Source organism: Oryx dammah, unplaced genomic scaffold, assembly GCF_014754425.2.
Source record: "Oryx dammah isolate SB20612 unplaced genomic scaffold, SCBI_Odam_1.1 HiC_scaffold_12, whole genome shotgun sequence".
NCBI lineage: Eukaryota > Metazoa > Chordata > Mammalia > Artiodactyla > Bovidae > Oryx > Oryx dammah.
The window spans coordinates 66699868-66720260 of record NW_024070196.1 but is presented as its reverse complement, the minus strand read 5'-3'; the positions used below and the strand labels follow the sequence as shown (position 1 = coordinate 66720260).

General features: G+C 57.1%; 1 protein-coding gene and 1 long non-coding RNA gene across 4 annotated transcripts in view; one reads left to right on the top strand and one right to left on the bottom strand.

Annotated features, from left to right (window-relative positions):
- TTC28 (tetratricopeptide repeat domain 28) overlaps positions 1-19059 on the top strand; it is a 575441-nt gene extending 556382 nt beyond the window's left edge. For 2 of the 3 annotated variants that reach the window (XM_040251366.1, XM_040251368.1), the window contains 9 exons: positions 1066-1245; positions 2818-3538; positions 5108-5232; positions 7740-7971; positions 8445-8521; positions 9746-9769; positions 10177-10306; positions 12713-12820; positions 13809-19059. In XM_040251366.1, coding sequence (XP_040107300.1) covers positions 1066-1245; positions 2818-3538; positions 5108-5232; positions 7740-7971; positions 8445-8521; positions 9746-9769; positions 10177-10306; positions 12713-12820; positions 13809-15424 — 3213 coding nt within the window. In that variant the 3' untranslated portion in view covers positions 15425-19059. The remainder of the gene's footprint in view (positions 1-1065; positions 1246-2817; positions 3539-5107; positions 5233-7739; positions 7972-8444; positions 8522-9745; positions 9770-10176; positions 10307-12712; positions 12821-13808) is intronic. The other variant, XM_040251367.1, reaches the window with a different exon arrangement.
- Positions 11293-20393, bottom strand: part of LOC120871464 — a 51111-nt gene continuing 42010 nt past the window's right edge. Inside the window, exon 2 of the long non-coding RNA XR_005723023.1 lies at positions 11293-12414. This is a non-coding gene — a long non-coding RNA (uncharacterized LOC120871464). The remainder of the gene's footprint in view (positions 12415-20393) is intronic.

The window sequence follows — 20393 nt, the reverse complement described above, 5'->3', positions numbered from 1 at the left end:
CTCTGGGGGTCCGGGGGCCCCCTCTGGCTCTGGCCGCCCTCTGGTCTTGCCTCTCCACAGCCAGATGCTCCCGCTTCTCAGACTCCCCAGGGGAGCCAGTGGTCTGTTGTCTGTGGTGCAGAGAGTACAGTGGAGTGGGCTGAATTTGGACCTTTGCACTTCTGGTTGGATACAGTCCTGGTAGCTTTCAGTAGTGGTTGCTGAGCGTCCCCTGCACCCTCAGCCCAGTGCTCACCCGCCGGCACGCTGCAGCTCGGGCAACAGAGGGACGAGGGCAGGGGCACCCGGCTGTGACCCTCCCCAGCCAGTGCCCCGGGGCTCAGGGCCACCCGGCACCTGTTGCCTGCGGTCTGTGGGCCCCGCACCTTCCCCCGCAGGCTCCTGCGGCCGCTTAGTCTTTATTCACACCCACCCTGGGTCGAGTCCGGTCTTCACAGCCGTCGCCTGCTTTTCTTTATCCGGTCATCCGGCCTTAGTCTCCAGCAGCAGCTCTGTGGGAGGATAAGGTGTCTGTCTGGTCTGCGTGCGCCCTCCCCTCGGGTCCCGCCCGGCCTTCCAGGAGTGATGACGGGGGTCTATCAGGGTCAGGGTCCCCGCCAGTCACAGGGGACTGGGTGGGGCAGCCTTGCGGAGCCGGGGAGGGACACGGAGGCCCCGAGGCAGCTCGAGGCCCTGCAGTCGAACCTCCTCTGGGGATGTCGCCCTGGCCTCAGAGCCTCTGTCCACATGCTGGGTCTTGCTTCTCACCCGCGGACAGTGTGTCCCGCCCCGGCCGAACGCTCAGTGCTGTGTGACAGGCCGCTGCATGCTGCTCCGGGGCCCCCTGGCGCTTTCGGGCAGCTGCCCTTGGCCTGAACCTGCCTCCTGGAGACACATCCAGATGACCTGCTGGGCCTTATCTTTGGGGACACCCCCTCCGTGACGGGGGACCCATCTCCTCCTGGCCGTGCTCCTCTACCCTCCCCCTCGGGGCGGGGCCAGGGAGGCAGGCGGGCGCCCCCCCACCCCCGAGTGCACCCTGGGGGCCAGGCATCTGCCGGCTGTCAGCTGCTCGCTCCCCCGCAGGGCCTGATGCACTCCAGCGGCCCTGTGGGCCGGCACCGGCAGCTGGTCCTGGTCCTGGAGGGGGACCTCTACCTCATCCCGTTCGCCCTCCTGAAGGGAAGCTCCTCCAACGAGTACCTGTACGAGCGCTTCGCCCTCATTGCCGTCCCCTCCATCCGCTCCCTCAGTCCACAGGCCAAGGTAAGTCAGGCTGCCCGGTGAGCTGGGCCACAGCCAGAGGCTGCAGGGACCTCTGAGCAGATATGTCTAAAGGCAGGGACAGCCTTTGACCCGACAGTCCTCCACTACCCAGGGGCCACCCGGGAGACATTTCTGTCTCCACTGCTTTGCCGTGACACCAGAATAGGAGCGCAGTCCCGGCACCGACTTGGGCTGGAGGTGGGTCAGTGCCTATGGGGGCGGATCGCTCCCCCGAGGCCGCACCCGCTGGCACGCTGGCTGTGGGGTGGGCACTGCGTCCGCCCAGTGGCGGGGCCACAGGCAGAGAGGGCAGAGGGATGAGATCAGCGTTAAGTGGAGAAGAGCCCTACGGGCGACGAGGAACCCACACGATGAGTGGCCTTGGGGGGAGAGGGGACCCCAGTTTCATTCAGTGAAAATCAGCACAGGGTGAACTCTGTGGACTCCACGGGGCAGCAGTGGGCCCCTGCGGATCAGGGCTAACCCCACTGCCGCCCCTGGCCCTGCTTGCCTGACTAGAGGGCCTTCAGAGCCAGCCCCGAACCCTCTTCCCTTCTCTCAGTTCGCCCAGGGACCCTGAGACCTGGGTTCCCTCCTGCCCCGGCACTCCACCCCAGGCTTGGGCGCGGGTGCCCGCATGGGACCCACCTCAGTCTCCACTGACCTTGGCTGTTGGCAGGGTTCCGCTGAGCCGGTTTCTGCCCCATGGGCTTTGGAGATCTTAGTTTTGACTGTTTTTGTTGCTGGATCATCCTTCATATGCGACAGATTCAGTTCAAGGAGAAAGTATTTTCTCCAAGTTTTCCTCGTGTCCACAGTTGACTGAATCCCACTGACAAGCGAGCTGTGTGCATCCGGCCTGAGGGCTGCCCCGTCCCGCTGCCAGGCGCCCAGGGGGCAGAAGTGAGCAGGGTCGGGGCAGCCCCGCCTCCGACAGTCTCCCCACAGGCCGTGCTCTCTCCCAGAGTTGAAGGCAGCACCAGGTGGAAGCACCAGAAAATTATTTTTAAATAATTTGACACTTGATGTGTCCCCTCCACGCATCAGAAGGCACTGTGGGGCGAAATCAGAACTTTGTTGGGCTTCTTTATGCTGACTTTATAATTCAGGGATGCTTCTCTTTTGAGGGGGGACTGGAATCGTTTCAGTGGTACAGGACTCAATTTGGCCCTGCTTCCCCGGAGAGTGACTTGCTCTCTGCAGGTTTAAACACAGCCGCCCCGGAAGCCCCTGTGGCATCGGGCGTGGGCTCCCCCTTATGGAGGGTCCACAGGGAGGCCTGGCGCCCCCGCACCCCCTGCCCCTGCTTCCGGCACCACCAGCCCTCCCCCCGCTTGACAAACAGCGTGGGGTCTTCCCACCCCCTGCCTAGTCTGGTTGTTTCCAAGAGCTTGTCATAGCAGGTGTGATTCTCAGCCAGACGTGCACTGTGTCAGGAAGGTGTTGAAAAGTGGAGTGAGTGAGGTTATCGGGAGGACATGTGGGCCATGCTGGACGTGGCCCCACCTGCGCTGGCTTCCAGGTACCGGGAAAAGCCCTGACGGGTGCTCGCTGCCTTTCCTCCCCTCCTAGTCTCACCTGAGGAAGAGCCCGCCCACCTATTCCAGCTCCACGTCCATGGCTGCGGTGGTCGGCAACCCCAAGCTGCCATCGGCGGTGATGGACAGGTGGCTGTGGGGCCCGATGCCGTCAGCCGAGGAGGAAGCCTACATGGTGTCCGAGCTGCTGGGCTGCCAGCCGCTGGTGGGCAGCGTGGCTACCAAAGAGCGGGTCATGAGCGCCCTGACGCAGGCCGAGTGCGTTCACTTCGCCACCCACATCTCTTGGAAACTGTCGGCCTTGGTCCTCACACCCAGTGTGGACGGCGCCCCTGCAGGCAGCAAGAGCTCCTTCGGCCACCCCTACACCATCCCCGAGTCCCTACGGGTGCAGGACGACGCCAGCGACGGCGAGAGCATCTCGGACTGCCCGCCGCTGCAGGAGCTGCTGCTCACGGCCGCCGACGTCCTGGACCTTCGGCTGCCCGTCAAGCTGGTGGTGCTCGGCTCCTCCCAGGAGTCCAGCAGTAGGATCACGGCCGACGGGGTGGTGGCGCTGACGCGGGCCTTCCTGGCGGCGGGCGCTCAGTGTGTCCTCGTGTCTCTGTGGCCTGTGCCTGTGGCCGCTTCCAAGATGTTCCTGCACGCCCTGTACTCGTCCCTGCTGAACGGCCTGAAGGCCAGCGCGGCGCTGGGCGAGGCCATGAAGGTGGTGCAGAGCAGCAAGGCCTTCTCACACCCCTCCAACTGGGCAGGTGGGGGCTCGGGAGCCGTCAGAGGGCCTGAGGCGAGGCGCAGGGGCTCGGGCGCCTGTCAGAGGGCGGGGGGCAGGGGCTCGGGCGACTGTCAGGGGGTGGGGGGCAGGGGCTCGGGAGCCTGTCAGGGGGCAGGGGGCAGGGGGCAGGGGCTCGGGCGCCTGTCAGAAGGCTAGTGGGTTTTGGGGTGGGGTGTGAGGAAGGGAACCCTGAGGAAAGGACAGCGCAGACGCTCCAGGAGAGCCCCCCCCGGCTAAGGCTCTGGCCTGCTGCCAAGTCAGCCCTGGCTCGCCTGATGGGAACGTGGTCTTCTGAGCAGGAGCAGCAGGAGAGCTCGCTGTCCAGGTGTGTCGAGTGGGTGCTGGGGGCTCCATTTACAGCCTTCCTGTGACCCCCCGACTGTAGGAAGGAACAGTCAGCGCCGTAGAAAGACCTGAGGTTTGGTCGTCAGGGGACTTGGGTTCAGTCCAGCTTCGTGTCAGGCTGTGTGACCTGAGCTGCGTTGTAGCTGTGAAAGTTGCTCCATCGTATCTGACTCTTTGCAACCCCATGGACGATAGCGGCCATGGAAAATCCAGGCCAGAATACTGGAGTGGGTAGCCTTTCCCTTCTCCAGGGGATCTTCTCGACCCAGGGATTGAAGCCAGGTCTCCTGCATTGCAGGCGGACTCTTTACCAGCTGAGCCACAATCCTACCCATGCTGCAGTGATCCCTAAAACAGGAACACCAGAAACACTGTTCTCAAATATTTACACTTTATTGTTTTAAAACCACACCACTCATTTATATGTTTAAAAATAGCCTGCCAAGGTCCCTCAGGATGTACTGCAGGGTTTGCGGGGACCAGCCCTGTGCGTGGCCGCAGTCCTGACTGGACCCCTTCCCCAACTTGTCAGGGTGCTCGTGGAAGTGGTGTTTGGTCCCAGCTTAGTTTCAGTGACAGCAGAAAAGCCAACTTTGTTATGGGGGAAAGTGTTTAACGGTGCTGCCCTGTTAGCCTGGAGAACAGCCTCGGTGCATTCATTCTTGGAAGCCCTTCCCCTTGTTACTCAGGGCAGGAGCTAGAGCTCCTAGAGCTGCTCTGCGGTGCCTCCCCCAGGCCCAGGCCCCACTCACAGAAGTGGGTGCTGGGGAAGCAGCCATGGGGCAGGAGGGGGGTTAGACATGTGGCTTCCCCCCAGCCAGGCTCCGTTTGCTTGTCTGGGGGAGAACTGCCTCCTGTCCCCTCCTCTGGTGACTTGAGTCGAGCACACCGCTCCTCCATTCCAGCAGACACCAGTGAATTTCAGGGAAAAAGGGCAGATTATTCCTTGGGATGGGGGCTGAGCCAGCAGAGGGCTTCCTCCTGGCTTGCTCAGCACAGCAGGAGCGCAGAGGCACCTTCCTGAGCAGCTTGCCCAGCAGACAGCATCGCTTCTTAAAGTGGGGCTGGGGGTGTGTCAAGCTGCCGGTGTGTAGCTGCCCTGGTCCAGACCCTGGAGCAGCTGCCCTGGTCAGGCCCTGCTCGCTCTCTGCGTACAAGCTGGGGTGGGGAGGGACCGCCCTGAGGTGCTTCCGTGTCCTCACAGGGTTCATGCTTATCGGCAGCGACGTGAAGCTCAACAGTCCCTCCTCGCTCATCGGACAGGCCCTCACCGAGATCCTCCAGCACCCGGAGCGCGCGCGGGATGCCCTGCGAGTGCTGCTGCACCTGGTAAGGGGCGCAGGACCCTCGGGGAAGCGGCTGCGATGCTTGAGCAGCAGTGACGCTGGGGGTCCCGCGGCAGTGGGGGCAGGGGGCGAGCAGATGGAGGGGACTTTGTCCCCAATGTCCGTGGGTCAAGTCACTTGGTCTGAGCGATGGGCATGGTGGGTGGTCACCCATGGCTCACTGTCCTCGCCCAGACCCTGGAGGGGCAGCCAAGTGGGATTCTGGAGTAAGGCCTGACCACAGCCACTTCCAGCCATGTGGCTTTAGGCAAATGACCTTGCTCTCTGAGCCTCAGCTGCAAGTGGAAGGGGATAAAAATGTACCTTTTCAAGGTTACCTTGAGGACTAGAGAAAAGATGAGTAGCTGGCACCCAACAGGGTCCCAGTAGTTGAGAGCTGGTATAATCAGAGGATACTGGCCTCTCCCTAAAGTCAGCTGGAAGAGTTCAAGCCTGGCCCTGCTCGTCTACAGAACTGAAAAGTTTGTAAACCAAGCCAGGAGTGACATGAAACTTGTTCCACCTTTTCATCTTGATAACCTAGAGGCAGTTTCAAATAATTCAGAATTCTTAGCCTCCTTGAATTCTGCCAGAAAGACCAGGCACTGTCCAGCGCACGGCAACAACCCACCCTGCATCCATTGTTGTTATTGTAATCGCTCAGTTGTGTCTGACTCTTTGCGACCCCATGGACTGTAGCCTCCCGGCTCCTCTGTCCATGGGGTTACCCAGGCGTGGGTTGCTATTTCCTCTTCCAGGGGGTCGTCCCGACCCAGGGGTGGCAGGCGGATTCTTTACCACTGAGCCAGCAGGGAAGTCCCCACCACATCCACCTTCTTTCCAAATCCAAGGTCCACACTCCCTCAGTGGCCACCTGGCAGCTCAGAGGTGCTGAGGAGGGAAGAGCTGGTGAAGGCTTCTCCTGGAGTCCTGGAGTGGACACGGCCTTGGCCAGGGGGCCGGGCAGGCTCCAGTGATGGGTCAGCCACAGCCGCTTCTTAACGCAGGTCTCTGAAGGTTTTCTCAGACTTAAAAAAAGTCAGTATGTGGACAAAAAAAGTCAGTGTGTGGACAGCACTGCTGGAGGCTGACCTCTGACAGCTCTCGGGCCGGACACAAGGAAGCACCCCCACCCCACTGGGTAGACGCACTCATGTGCTTTGAGAATTTGGGGGAGACTGTCTCCAAAGGTCTCTTCTTTTAACCTGTGCCTGAAAGCTGAATGTAAAGTTGCTCAGCACCAGGACACTGGCAGGCGGTGCCCCCCTTCCTGCTGTAGGTGTTGGCACTGCCTCCCAGGGCTGGAATCCAGCCTCAGGGCCCCTCAAGTTCATTCTCAGCTTCATCTTTGGGGATGAATGTAGGGCCCATGGGTCAAATTTACCAGTCCTTCCGTACCTACCTAGCAGACAGTGTCTCCAGGGCCTGCCCGGCACGAGGGACAGCAGCTGGCTGCCCACCTGTCCTGCCCGGAAACTCATGTTTCCTCCTCCCCCCAGCGTCCCGGGGTTCCTTCTTTTCTGCTGCACCTTGCGGCGTGCGTCACTTCCCTGGTGAGGGACTGAACCCGTACCCCTGCAGCGGGAGCGCAGAGCCCTAACTGCAGGGAATTCCCTGTAGTTTGGACTTGTGAAACAACTGTACAGGGTGAGTCACTACAAGTAGGCTTACCAGGCAAAGGGCTGTGTTTTTAAACCTTGAATACACTGAGTGCCTCCAGATGCGATGCTGTCTGTTTTTCTCTTACTTTCTGTTGAGCTGCACAGCTCGTGGGAGCCCAGTGCCCTCACAGGGGTTGAACCTGGGCCCAGGGCAGCGGGAGCACGGAGTCCTGACGACAGGGCAGCCGGGGAACCCCCCAGCGCCCGCGGGTTGCACTCCGGGGGCATCCTGGATAGCGCTCTGTCCCCGCCAGGGGTGCGCAGGGCAGGGAACGTCTCAGGACCGACGCTTCCCTCGGAGTCAAGGGGCCAAGGAAGGTGCGTGGCTGCTGCAGGCACCGTGGAGGCTCCTGGAGAGCTGAGGGGCTGGTTGTTACCTGGCGGCCCCGGAACGTGCAGGACAGGGTCCAGAAGTCAGTGCCACAGGCAGAGGAGTCAGAGGCCTGGGGGACACAGGCCCAGTGAGGGCACTGCCTCATGTGTGTGCGGCATCCTGAAGGCCTGAGGGTTCGTCCTGGTGATGGGCAGTCAGCCTGCAGGGTTTGGGGCAGGCCCTGGGCAGGAGATGGGTTTCCAGACAGATCTCCCACGGGCGTGGAGGTGCCCAGAGCCTGGAGCCACATTAGGGCAGGGCCGGGACTCTTCGGAGCCCCCAGCCCTCACTGGCTCTGAGGGTGGCAGTCCCTCCCTTGCGGGGCGCTGGCTGCTGCCGTGTGGCCCTCAGACCTGGGTGTGGCCGTCAGCCCTGCACCGCTCCCCACACTGGCTGTGTGTTCCCCCAAAGCCACCTGGAGAGAAACCAGGGTCCCCACCCCCGCCCAGAGCGGCGCCTCACCCCCCTCCCCCACAGGTGGAGAAGTCACTGCAGCGCATTCAGAACGGGCAGCGCAACGCCATGTACACGTCCCAGCAGAGCGTGGAGAACAAAGTGGGCGGCATCCCCGGCTGGCAGGCCCTCCTCACCGCGGTGGGCTTCCGGCTGGACCCCCCGGCCAGCGGCCTGCCAGCGGCCGTCTTCTTCCCAACCTCCGACCCGGGCGACCGGCTCCAGCACTGCAGCACCACCATCCAGTCCCTGCTGGGTGAGCCTCGCCAGCAGCACGCGCGGCGTGGGGGGCTGTGGTTCCCGCTGCTCTTGGACGGGGAGGAGCCAGGGTCTCCGGAGGCCCCGACACAGACTCCTCCGGCCTGCTGCTTCCGTGACCCCCAGCTCTGCCCCTTGCGGGGTGGACAGCAGCGGCTCAAACGTTTTGTCGGCAGCTTTGGGCACGACAGGGCCCTGTGGCTGAACCCGGGGTCATAGGGCTCCACTTCTTGCATCACTTGGTGGGGGGTGATGCTGCCTGAGCGACCAGTCAGGGTCCTGGGGTGACCACGTACAGTCTCTAGCTGCCGTTCTCAGAGCATCCAGGTGGGACTTGGACACACTGTCTGGCTGTGCTGAGCTTTTGAAAATGGGAGCAAAGCTGAGCATTCGGGGTGCGTTCCCCTAGGAAGGTGCAGACTGTGGGTGCAGCGTGCCCCTCCAGATGACACCACCTCCTCCTTGCCATAGGTCTGCCCAACCCTGCCCTCCAAGCCCTCTGCAAGCTCATCACAGCCTCAGAGACAGGCGAGCAGCTCATCAGCCGGGTGAGTCCAGCAGGAAGTGGAGCCCGGGGGCTGGGCCACATTGGGGGACAGAGCTCCGACCCTGACAGGAAGCTCAGCCCTCGGGATGAGGGAGAGGCAAGCGCTGGGGTAGGTCGGCCCGCACGGAGGAGCTGGTTCTCAGGCCCTCTCTGGGCGCTGAGTTCCAACAGCGCCAGGGCCTCAGAGGAAGCGCAAGGGGCCCCAGTCCCCTGTGGTCTCAGGGCTCTTCCTGACCTCTGCATCCAGCGGCCTCCTGCACTGGGCACCCCTGACCACACCGCCCCAAGCCAGCAGGTGTTCCCATACTTATTCTCAGGTCAGAGCATGACCCCTGCCTGAAACAGCACCAACGCTGAGGCAGTGGTGAGCAGTCACCTCTCATGGAAGATACAGCTTAGCAGGTCTTCACGAAGTGCTTTCTTTTAGGGGAAGGTAGATCTAATTTAGAGAACTGGAGGATTCTAGCCCTTGGCATCACGTAGGCCGTTCTCGAATTGGCCACCGAGCTTCAGATCTTCCTCTTGGCCTGTGCGGCCCCTGGTGACAATGCAGTGACCCCTGCAGAGGACGGGGCGGTTTTCTGAAGTGTATGATTTGAGAGGGATGTACGTTGTGAGGTCTATCAGCAGGTTTCCTTTTAGTGGAGCTGCTATCTGTAGAAAGAAGCTGCTCCGTCGAGGGTTCAGCCCTGGCGCCTCTCCCCCGATTCCGAGCGTAGCTCACTCATCGTGAGTTTCTGCTTGTTCTGTAATCAGCATTAGGATCTGCTTGTTGGGGAGAATCAGGAAGACACTTCAGGGCTACAAGCCTGTGCTCTTCCAAGAGAAAAGGCTAGAGGCACGTGTGCAGGGTAAGGCTGAGCATCGGAGCCAACTGCTTACTTTCTTGCTTTTGGTGGCACGGGGACCTCCACAGCCCCTGGCCCGGGACGGCAGGCACTTCTGAGCCACTGGAATCGGAGACTGCTTTGGAGTGGCCACGAGGGCCCGCAGTCCTGCCCCCTCCTGACGAGGAAGGGCAGGCGGCGACCTCTGGGGCGTCTGGCCGGGGGGGTGGCTGCGCCTTCTCCTGTGTCCCTGCTGACTCTCGCTCCTCTCCGCTCCCCGCCGGGTCAGAGCCAGCCCGCTTCCTACAGCAGTGATCAGCGTGTGGTGCATAACAGCCTGTGCTTGAGTCTAAACTCTCTTCTCTCTCTCTCTCTCTCTCATACTCTGCTGGCCGAAGGCTGTTAGGAATGTGGTTGGAATGGTGAGTACCACTCTCAGTGGCACTGCTGTCCGGTGAGCCCCTCCACCCGCCCGCCCCGCCCCGCGCTGCTGGCCCAGGCGGCTGCCCCAGCCCTCGGCTCTGGCTCCCTTTCCGGCTCCGCCCGCTCTGCTCTGGATCTGACCTTTCAAGTTCCCTCAGAACGGCAGGCCAGCAGCCCCGGGGGGAGTGCTCACGCTCAGCAGGTGTCTGGGAGCCCCCTGCCCCTCCTCTCGCCCCGAGCCCCCCCGCTCCCACGGAGAGGACAGAGGGCAGCAGGCACAGAGGCCCCGTGAAAAGAACTTGAGGTGCTGCGCACACAGGAGGCCGTTAGCCGTGCCCGTGCCCGGTGTGCGGGCGGCTTGGGGACGAGCCCCGGGCTGGCGCAGGCTGACGCTCTCCCTGCTCAGCTCCACCAGGTGCTGGTGCAGCTGCAGGCCGGCGAGAAGGAGCAAGACTTCGCCGCGGTGCCCATCCAGGTCTCCATCAGCGTCCAGCTGTGGCGGCTCCCCGGCTGCCACGAGTTCCTGGCGGCTCTAGGTAGGCCCGCGTCCGCAAAGGGGCTCCTTTCCTTCCACCTGTCTTTTTAACCTGTTTCTCTCCTGGTTTCTGTTGGGCGCCGTTCGTAGACTCTTGGGTCTTAGTGTTGTTTCCGTGTTTATTACTCAGTGGCTAACGTGAGGGCTGGTGCTTCAGCACAGCTCCCAGACGGCCTTCCGGCTGCCCCCCATCCCCTACACGATGATTTCCTCCTCGCACTCGGGGTCATCCTGTTAAGATGAATCTGCTGGATTGCAGTACTGCTGGGAGTCAAGCCATGACTACAGCCTAAAGAACGCTGTCACAATTTCAATGTTGGGCTCTGTCACTGGCTACACAGACTTGGCAGAGCAAAAAATTCAACTGAAACTGCCTTTGACCACAGAAACCTAGGACAGCCTGTTGCAAGATCCTCCTGCAGTCAGGACACTTCCTCCTCCAGTGCTGTGGGCCAGCTGAGGCAGCTCCAGCACCACCGCTGTCTCCTCCTCAATCACCCCACGAGGCTGTGCCGTCCTGCCGCAGGCATGGGGGAGGCAGCAGTGAGCACAGGACAGAAGGTCCTGCTCTTATGAGAGCTTTCATACTAGAGGGGCAGACAGACAGACACACAGAAGGACGCAGTCTAAGGGGAACAGCTCAGAAGTGAGAAGCCCCGGCACGGACAGAAGCATCAGGGCCCAGAGCCTGTGGAGGAAAGATCCAGGCCAAGGGAAGAGCCCGAGGCCTGGGCAGGGGACACAGAGGCAGACCTGGGGTTGAGACGCTGGTGGGAGGCCCTGGGTTTTTAGTCTGAGGTGGTGGGGATCTGATGCCTTGTGGGAATGTTCCTCCTGCGTGGGAAGCCTGGGCACCTTTTCTAGCCTATTAAATGGCCTTTCCCAGCCCATCTCAACTTGGGGGCTTCCACCTGTCTTTGGAGGCGAGGAGGGAACCCACACAACCCTGCAGGGGTTCCAGATACCCTGGCAGTAGGCACTCTGACATCCTTTCCGATTCTTATTATTTGCTTGTTTCTTGTGGACTTAAAACATAGCCTTCTTGGTATAAACATAGTATATTTACATCTAGTAAGCATAGTCATGAGCAAGTGAAGCAGGGCTGAGAAGGACCAGCTCCACACCCAGGATGGGTCTCACTTGTATGAGGCCGCAGGTGAGGCAAGGCCGGAGCTGAGGTCTTTCTGTGAGGAGGAGGAGCTCCTGTCCTCCCAGGGACAGGCTGTGTTGCTGGCACGCTCTCCGGTGGGGGTCCTGGGTGCTTTTTGTTGATGCTTCTCTACTTTCTGAATCCCACTGATACTCAAGGGCAAGTCGGGAGAACTACCCCCTCCAGCCCTCGGCAAGTCACAGGCTGTGGCTTATTTAGAGAACTCAGTTCTCTTGGGACCACCAGTTCAAGTCCCCTTGATAGAGGATTCTTAACTAAAACGTTATTAGTCATTCATTTTCTAAGTGCCGAGTTCTCTAATACCTTCCTGTTGGTTTCAGGGTCTGTTTATTTTTGAGTTCAGAGGGGGAAATGTCCAACAGCAACCAGAATGCTGAGTTCAAGCCACCTTTATTGAGTCCAGTTCCCAGGCCCAACACAGGAATTACAAGAATAAAAAAGACAGGTTTCTCATCTGGCGCTGGGGTCCGTGCTGTGGGAACACTGAGGTGAGGCAGGAAAGGGGCCTGGGAGCACCGGGCTGCTGCCGGCCCCGAGTGTCCACACTGCTCGAAGCAGAGCTCAGTCATCTGCTGGGAGGTTAAGTGAAGGCGTTCTGGGCCGAGCCCCTCAGGCCCTAGGTCCTTACCTGCTGGCTGCCTCCGCCGCGGCCCCAGTGAGGCCGAGTGCTGTGGCAACAGCTCGTTAGGCGGCCTTCGCTGTGCCCGTGCTGGGTCTTATTAGACGCAGGGCGGAGCGAGTCCCTGGTGGGCGCTCTAGCCCAGAACAGATGCTGCAGCACTGGAGAAGCTCGTCTCAGAGCCTGTGGGGCAGACCGTGCCCACACGCAGAGACACCGTCCTTGCAAAGCTCCCACGTTCTCCTGCACCAGCTTCAAATGTCTGGCCGAACAGAGGAGCCAGTGTTTGTCCTTGACAGTCTTCTTTAAGTGAATCGTTCTGCAAAAGAATGGAGACAAGTATCAACGAGCCTCACTACTCCCAGCTCCTCTCTGGAGAGGGCAGGGCAGGGCAGGGCAGCAGCCAGCGCTCTGTGGAAGGCCAGCGGTCAGGGGAGCCCCTGTGGGTGTGAGGGGTGCCCGTGACTGACGTTCTCATGACTGATGTGCAGGCGGGGCTTTCCGAGGGGTCTGCACAGGTTCCCCAGGACAGGGTGAGAAGCCCTAGAGTGCACATCCTTTTCAGGCCCGCGAAGCTTCCCCAAGGAAGCAGGTGTTTATGGTCTTTGTTTCCCTAGGTTTTGATCTCTGTGAGGTCGGTCAGGAGGAAGTAATCCTGAAAACTGGGAAACAAGCCAATCGACGGACCATGCACTTTGCGCTCCAGGCCCTGCTCGCACTCTTCGGTAAGAGCGCCTTGCGGCTCCCAGGAGCTACAGGCACGGCCCTGGGTATGGTTTGGGCAGGGGAAGAATTAAGTGAGCGAATGTCTGCTGTATGTCAGGGAATGTCCAAAAAGCAAGCTCCCTGTACTGCTGGACCTCAGCTTATGGTGTGCACACGCACAGTATATGTCAGACGAGGAAATTAAGGGACAAGGAAGTGCAGGTGGCATTGGAGGAGAGGCGCCGCGGGAGGGGCGGCACCCAGAGCTGGGCCTGCAGGGCGGTTTTAAGACCCTGGGGCAAGCCTGCCCTCCTCAAGGGGCGGAGTGAGGCTGAATGCTGGCGCTGTTGGTGTCAAGGCTTGACGGCAACCAGCAAAGCCCGTTGACGAACGTGCTCAGAGAGAGGGGTGAGAGGTGACAGCTGCCAGCATGGGCTGCCTTCGCCGAGGCAGTGAAGGTGCACGAGGACTGGGTCTGAGTTCCCTCTTGGACACGTGCATAGGCAGCTGGTCAGATGAGTCCAGAGTGGAGACATTAATGTGCCCACAGGGCTCAGGCGAACAAGACTGTCCTGTGGGCCCTCGCGGGGTCAAGGTCAAAGACGAGGCAGGGCCAGGAAGGCTCACACCCCAAGGGTGTGATCTGTGCAGAAGCGGGCAGTGAATGCCAAGTTTGGTGGTGGCCACTGATGACCTTTACATGAGCTGGGGAGACAAAAGCCTGTCTGGAGCGGGTTCTGAGCAGGTGGGAGGAGGACGCTGCGGCTGCAGCTGGAAGGGACGGCAGGTGAGGGTTCAGGCAGGGGCGCCACTGAGTGGGGCGCAGCCGCGGGGCCTCGGGCCTGCAGCGCCGGGGGCCGCTCCTGCTTCTGTCTCCAGCGTGAGACTTACCTTTTCCAGGCTTGAGACAAATTCAGATTGTGTGTAACTCTAGCTTCTATGCCTATGAGGATGCTTGTGAAAGAAGTCAACACCCAAGAGAATTCTAACTGTGCTCCTTTGTTATAGATTCCACGGAGCTGCCCAAGCGCCTCAGCCTGGACAGCTCGTCCTCCCTGGAGTCGCTGGCCTCAGCCCAGTCTGTCTCCAACGCTCTGCCCCTGGGCTACCAGCACCCTCCTTTCTCCCCAACCGGGGCAGAGAGCATAGCCTCAGACGCCATCTCTGTGTACAGCCTGAGCTCCATCGCCTCCTCCATGAGCTTCGTCTCCAAGCCTGATGGGGGGTCAGAAGGCGCGGTCGCTCGGGGACGGCAGGACTACGAGCGGTCCAAGAACACCTGTCCGCCGCGCGCCGCCCTGCCCCGGAGCCCGCTGTCCCCGCCTGCCCGCCCTGCAGGCGCCAAGGACGAGGAGGAGTACGAGGGGTTCTCCATCATTAGCACGGAGCCCTTGGCGGCCTCCCAGGAGGACCCACCGACGGGCTTCTCACCCGACCACAAGCAGGCCCGCGTGGGGACAGCGGGCGGCGTCAAAGTCTCGGTGAGCTCAAGCACTCCAAACTCTCCCGTTAAAATGACTCTGATTCCCAGCCCAAACTCACCCTTCCAGAAAGTTGGAAAACTAGCAAGTTCAGATACGGGAGAATCAGACCAGTCGAGCACAGAAACAGATAGTACCGTGAAGTCCCAAGAAGAAAGCAACTCAAAGCTTGACCCTCAAGAGCTGGCGCAGAAGATTCTCGAGGAGACACAAAGCCATCTCATGGCAGTGGAGCGTCTTCAGAGGGGCAGCGGTCAGGGCGCCAGTTCTGAAGACAGCGTCTCCGTGCCCAACAGCGCTGCCGTCTTCCGAGCATCAGAGACCAGCGCCTTCAGCAGGCCCGCCCTCTCCCACCAGAAGAGCCAGCCGTCGTCGTCGCCGGTCACCATCAAACCAAAGCCCCCAGCCAGGAGCTCCTCCCTCCCCAAGGTGAGCTCGGGGTACAGCAGCCCCACCGCCTCCGAGGCGTCCGCCAAAGACAGCCCGAGCCAGCACAGCGGCCGGCCGTCGCAGGGCTCCGACTCGCAGACCTCCCTGAGCGACCAGCCTCTCTTCAAGCTGAAGTACCCCAGCTCCCCCTACAGCGCTCACATCTCCAAATCTCCCAGGAACATGTCCCCCAGCTCAGGCCACCAGTCTCCCGCCGGAAGTGCACCGTCCCCGGCTCTATCCTACTCCTCGGCAGGCTCCGCGCGGTCCAGCCCCGCCGACCACCCCGACCTCGACAAGCTGAAGATGGCGGCCATCGACGAGAAGGTGCAGGCCGTCCACAACCTGAAGATGTTCTGGCAGAGCACACCCCAGCACTCCACGGGACCAGTGAAAATATTCCGGGGGGCCCCTGGAACCATGACTTCCAAGAGAGATGTCCTCAGCCTCTTAAATTTGTCACCTCGGCACAACAAGAAGGAGGAGGGCGCAGACAAGCTGGAACTCAAGGAGCTGTCTTTGCAGCGACGTGGAGAAACACCCCCCAAAGCCCCGCCCAACGGACACTGGCGCACGGAGACCACCTCGCTGAGCACGTTGCCGCTGCCCGCCCGCCCGCCCGCCCCGGCTCCCACGCGCCCTTTGAGACTTCCTTCTGGAAACGGCTACAAGTTTCTGTCCCCAGGAAGATTTTTTCCTTCCTCTAAATGCTAAAGCATCTTCTATGCCCACCAACAGCAACCCGGAGCGCAGCGGCCCAGCCGGGCTCTCCGCACTCACTCGGCTGCCCTGCGTGCGCCGCCCGCCCAGACGCCCCGCCCACTGGTGGCCCCCGGGGACTCCGGGCAGATTCACCCAAAGCCAGGACTTCTGTGGAGCTGGTACAGGACGCGCACGGAATTTTCTATACACGTCACCAAATGTTTACCTGTGAGCTCCCTCTTCTCATCTTTGATGCGATTCTTCAATAGGACTTTTGTACAAAAATGGTCAAGGTTCTGGGGCAGGGGAGGAGAGGGAGAACATATTTTGCTAAGAGGTATATATGCAGTACCTTTTATACACAGAATACAGAGCCTTTGTAAGGCTTTCAGGTGCTGGTTGGGGTACATAAAATCTAAGTTGAATTCTACATGAAAGTGTTGTTATAGTAGCCAAAAAACAGGATACCGGTTTTAAAAATGCCAATGATTTGTAATTAAATTGTAGCAATTCTGGTCTCACGGTACTGTAACATCATAGAACCGATGCAATAATTCACCTGGAAATAGTGCTTCCGACCTGAACTCTGCTCTCCTGAGCTCTACAAATGTCCTTGGAGCCCATGGTCAACCAAACTTGAAAATTTACGTAACTCCTATCCAGGCATTTTAGAACTATGCAATTGTGATTTAAAATGCAACTTTGTGCTTTTAAAACATTACTGACCTTTTTTGTACGTGGATAAACAACTTGGTTTTGTTATCAATAGTACTTTGCATTTATAGCTATTATTTTTAAAAGCTCAAAAAGTTTTTTAAAATGTCAAATTTTGAATAGTCATCAATAAGTAAGTATCAAATTTTGGGGGGGAGTTTGAAATTATTCAGTTTCCTTAGAAGAAAAAAATAGCAAAAAAAAGAAAAAAAATCCCATGGCTAACTGGACTTAACCAGAACCTAGCCTTCCAGCCCCTATCCCTCTACTTCCTGCTTACTTTTATTATCTTTTCCCAACTCCAGGCTTCTAACACCCCTCCTGTCTACATCTGCTGCCAGCTTCCCACCGTCCCAGCACCTCCTGCCTGTGAGCTGCATATGACCCCCGTCTTGGTGTGACCGGTGCCCCAGCTCCTGTGGTCTGAGGACAGACCCTTACTGTCCACGGCCTCAGAAGCAGGGCCTCTGCTGGGATATATACTGAGTTACTGCTCAACAGGGAGCGAGAGTCTTAACCGTGTTGTCATAGGGAAAAAAAAAAAAGAGGGAGTCTTTCTACAGCCATGATAGTTCCCTGATACTGCCACCAGCCAGAAGAACAGTCTAGGTAGGGGTAACCATTAACTTATTTTATAAGGAAATGAAATGCTGAAAATCACGTTAGTGCCAAGTTTAGCTGGAGAACATAAGCCCCTTTTAGGTGATTCTCAAGTGGAACTCCTACCACCTCCTGACTGTGAAGGTCCACCCCACAAAGGCAGCAGCCTCTGGTCCCGGGACACCGGTCCCGGGACACCAGCCCCGGGGAGAGGACAGCGGGGCCTGGCAGCAGGCTTACTGACGACGACGTCCGGGGGGTTAACCTCGGGGAGGCCCCACTTGACTCACACTGACCACCTGTCTATTATTCCTCACTGTACGCTGCAAAGAGGGAAAGATAACATATACTCAATCTGTCTTACTCTCCTGAGCTGCGTCATAGAAACTTTTTGTGTTTAACCCAACAGCCATGTTGACAAAAGCAAGGAAGTCCCTCCCATCCTAACCCTGATCCCAATACTGGAAGAGAAATACTTTTATCAAGAAGCAAGCAACTATGAGGCTGTCTTTATGTGTTTTGTAAATGGTAATAAAAGTACCAATGTAGCAAATGAAAGCCAAGTTTATAGCACTGTGCATTTAGATAGCAAAATCAGGTCCTCAATAACAAGAAACAAACCTCAAAAGTGAATTTCTGAATCCGCACGCATGTAGACAGTTATGCTCGTCCTTTCTCAGCACCTCTCAGCCTCTTTCCCAAGTGCCAAGGAGCCCTGGAGGAAAGGCCGGTCTATGCTCCGGCCCCAGGTGCCCACCTCCAGCACAGCCCCCTACCACCCAGACCGCTTCTCCTGGTTACCAAGCCAGCTAGGAGGACTCGTGGACCCTAACTTGGTTTTAGTCTAAGTACATTTGTTGTTGTAGGTTTCATGTTCAAAAGCCAAATGGAATATATGATTTTTTTTGGTCCTGGATATAAGCTTCAATGAAGGAAAGCAAAGATGATAAAATCAAGACCAATTGCCACTTCTTTCTGTTTACTGTCAGTCTTGGTGTTTTCTATTCAAGTGAGATGGATGTAAAATCAAAGTGAATTTTTTAGGCTTCCCTGAAAAAAGGATGCACTTAAAAATTATGTGAGATTGTATAATTTGCAGGTTTCTTTGTACAGATCAGGGGTTGGCAAATGACCTCCAGGCTAAATCTGGTCAGAGGCCTGGATTTTTACAGCCATGAACTAGCAATGGATTTTACATTTTAAAATATTTACATAAGTATCTACATAATATTGTGATTTTTACCTCTTGGTCCACAGAGCCTCTTATGAAAACGTTTTGCTGACTCCTGGTCCAGATGGCAGAAACACAGCTGGCTCATGTTCTGTTTCTAGGCTCGGAAAGCGGCCGTCGGGCTGTGGACAGACTGATGGGGTGGGTGGGGACCCGAGCCCTGTGGAGGGGAGGGACCAGCCCTGGAGGAGTCCTTGGCTCCCCGCCCCACGTGGAAGGGGTCGCTGGGTTGCTGTATGCAGACAGCATCAGACAGGACTTTTTTTCAGCTCAGGAAACTGGAACCCCTGCCCCTGCTCTGCTCCATCAGATGCAAATACGCAAGCAATAAAATCTCCCTCTCCTACAAACCCTGGTAGCAGATCTTACTTCTCACCAGTGGGCCACGCAGGCAACTCTTCACACTTCACTCATCTTAACAGAGTCCATTTAACCAAGACACAGTGAGCCACTCAGGCTTGCGTTCTGATCGTTTGGTATTGGTGTGTAGAGAAACGAGAACGTTCTCGCCTCCACCCACTTCCAACAGTCCCCAGCCCACACACCGCCGTACACGCGTCCGTATCTGCTTGGCTGTCCAGGGGAAGCCGGCAGGTGGTCACTGCCGCGGGTGCCCAGCAGTACCATCCCGCACCCCAGCCACCACAAGGAGAACCGTCACTTTGCTAGTTTCAATTCAGGCTGGAAAAACACCACCACCACACAATAATCGGGCTTGCTTTTAGTCAGTAGGCAGAATGTGAAAACTGTGTAATTTTCATTACATATTTTGTTCTTTTACCTAAAAGAACTTGTACATGTGCTTTGTGAACTGGGCCAGGTCCTTCAGAGATGCCCCGTGGAAGGACACACGTGGCCACGTCTCCCCTCCTCACATGCCTTCTCCACGTGGCACTCATGCCCCTGTATGCAGTGTTAGCCATCCTTGGCCTATGTGGACTTTTTTTTTTTTGTAAATGACAGTTTCCAGATGGCATTAAACTTTTTATATTATGAAATTTACCATGTAAAAAGAACTTGGTATTTTTATTGAGATTGCTAAGGCACTTGGCCTTCCTTTGTGATTTCTGTGTCTATTAAAGCATGAGTTCCTTGGTTTTAAGCGCCGTATCTGAATCCCTTTCTTTGCATGCTCCACACTTTCTAGGCTTCTCTGCAGTACACATGGTACTGTGTCATTAAGGAACACAGACTCCTGTCTGGAGTTTATCCTCATGAATATACTTCTGTCTCACATTTGCCAGTGCACAGAAGAGGTGGCCTTCCGTATCCAAACAGAGGCCTCTGGTGCCACCTTGGGAGTTTCTGTGGTTTACTTCTATTAATGACAGAGGGGTTTCTTATTTGTTCTGTTCAAGACTGGAAGTTTTCACAGCAGACCACAATCTTTTTCACCCGATAAAGTAAAATATAGACTTATTTTTAGTTCTGCTTACATGCTACTTTCAGGAAATACATAAATTACTCATAGCTTAAAAATAAAATTGATTTAAAATTTCATGAAAATTAGTGGATGCAGTGAAAGTGGCATTTTTAGAGAAAAATTACAGACCTAAATATTTTCGAGGTTAATTTTAAACGTGTAACTGTTTAAAGCCCAGCCAGTGAGGCAGGATGCTCTGAACAGCCAGTGCTGTGGTACAAGTGTGCACTGGCCTGCTGGGAAGGAAGGCGCCACTGAGCACGTGACTGACGTCAGCACAATAACAACAAACCCAGAGAAAAGGGAGGGAATCACACAGAAACTCACAGAAGACAGTACAGAAGGCCAAGCAGGGTAAACTTTGCCAAAAAAGAAAAACATACCAACTTCTGAGAAGGCTGATTGTCTGTGTGTGAGATGCACATGTGTGTGTGAGACAGAGAAGGAAAAGGGGGCACAGCTAAAGCTGCAGCAGAAATTAACCAGAAAATACTGTGAATGCTTTTATGCCAAAATATGTGAAAATGCAAGATCACACCCGGTGTGTTTTAGGCATCACATTTACACAGTTGAGGGGCCCCTGAATGCAGGGGGTGGGGGCCTCCGATGCAGGAGTGGTGAGCACGTGGCTTCAGAGCACTGCAGTTTACAGCCCCTCGTCCACACACACCAACTGTTTCATAAGGGATTTAAGAATGCGTGAAAAGTGTTATCAGCAGCTACACCGCAAAAATTAGATTATATAAACTTTTAGAAAAAATACTAAAAACTCCGGAGCACAAAGGAAAAGAAAACTTGAAACCAGAACCCATGAAATTAAAATGGTGTCTGTAACTCCTTGCCCTTTATCCAGCTCTCTAAAACATACAGACCCAGAAGGTTTTACACACATTTCACTAAACTTTCAGGGACTGGTGGTACCCTGTATTTTCAAATGGTTTAAGACAATATAATTTAAGATATTAAAATCACTCCACGATGGTATTCTTAATTCTAAGATCAATAGATAGTAT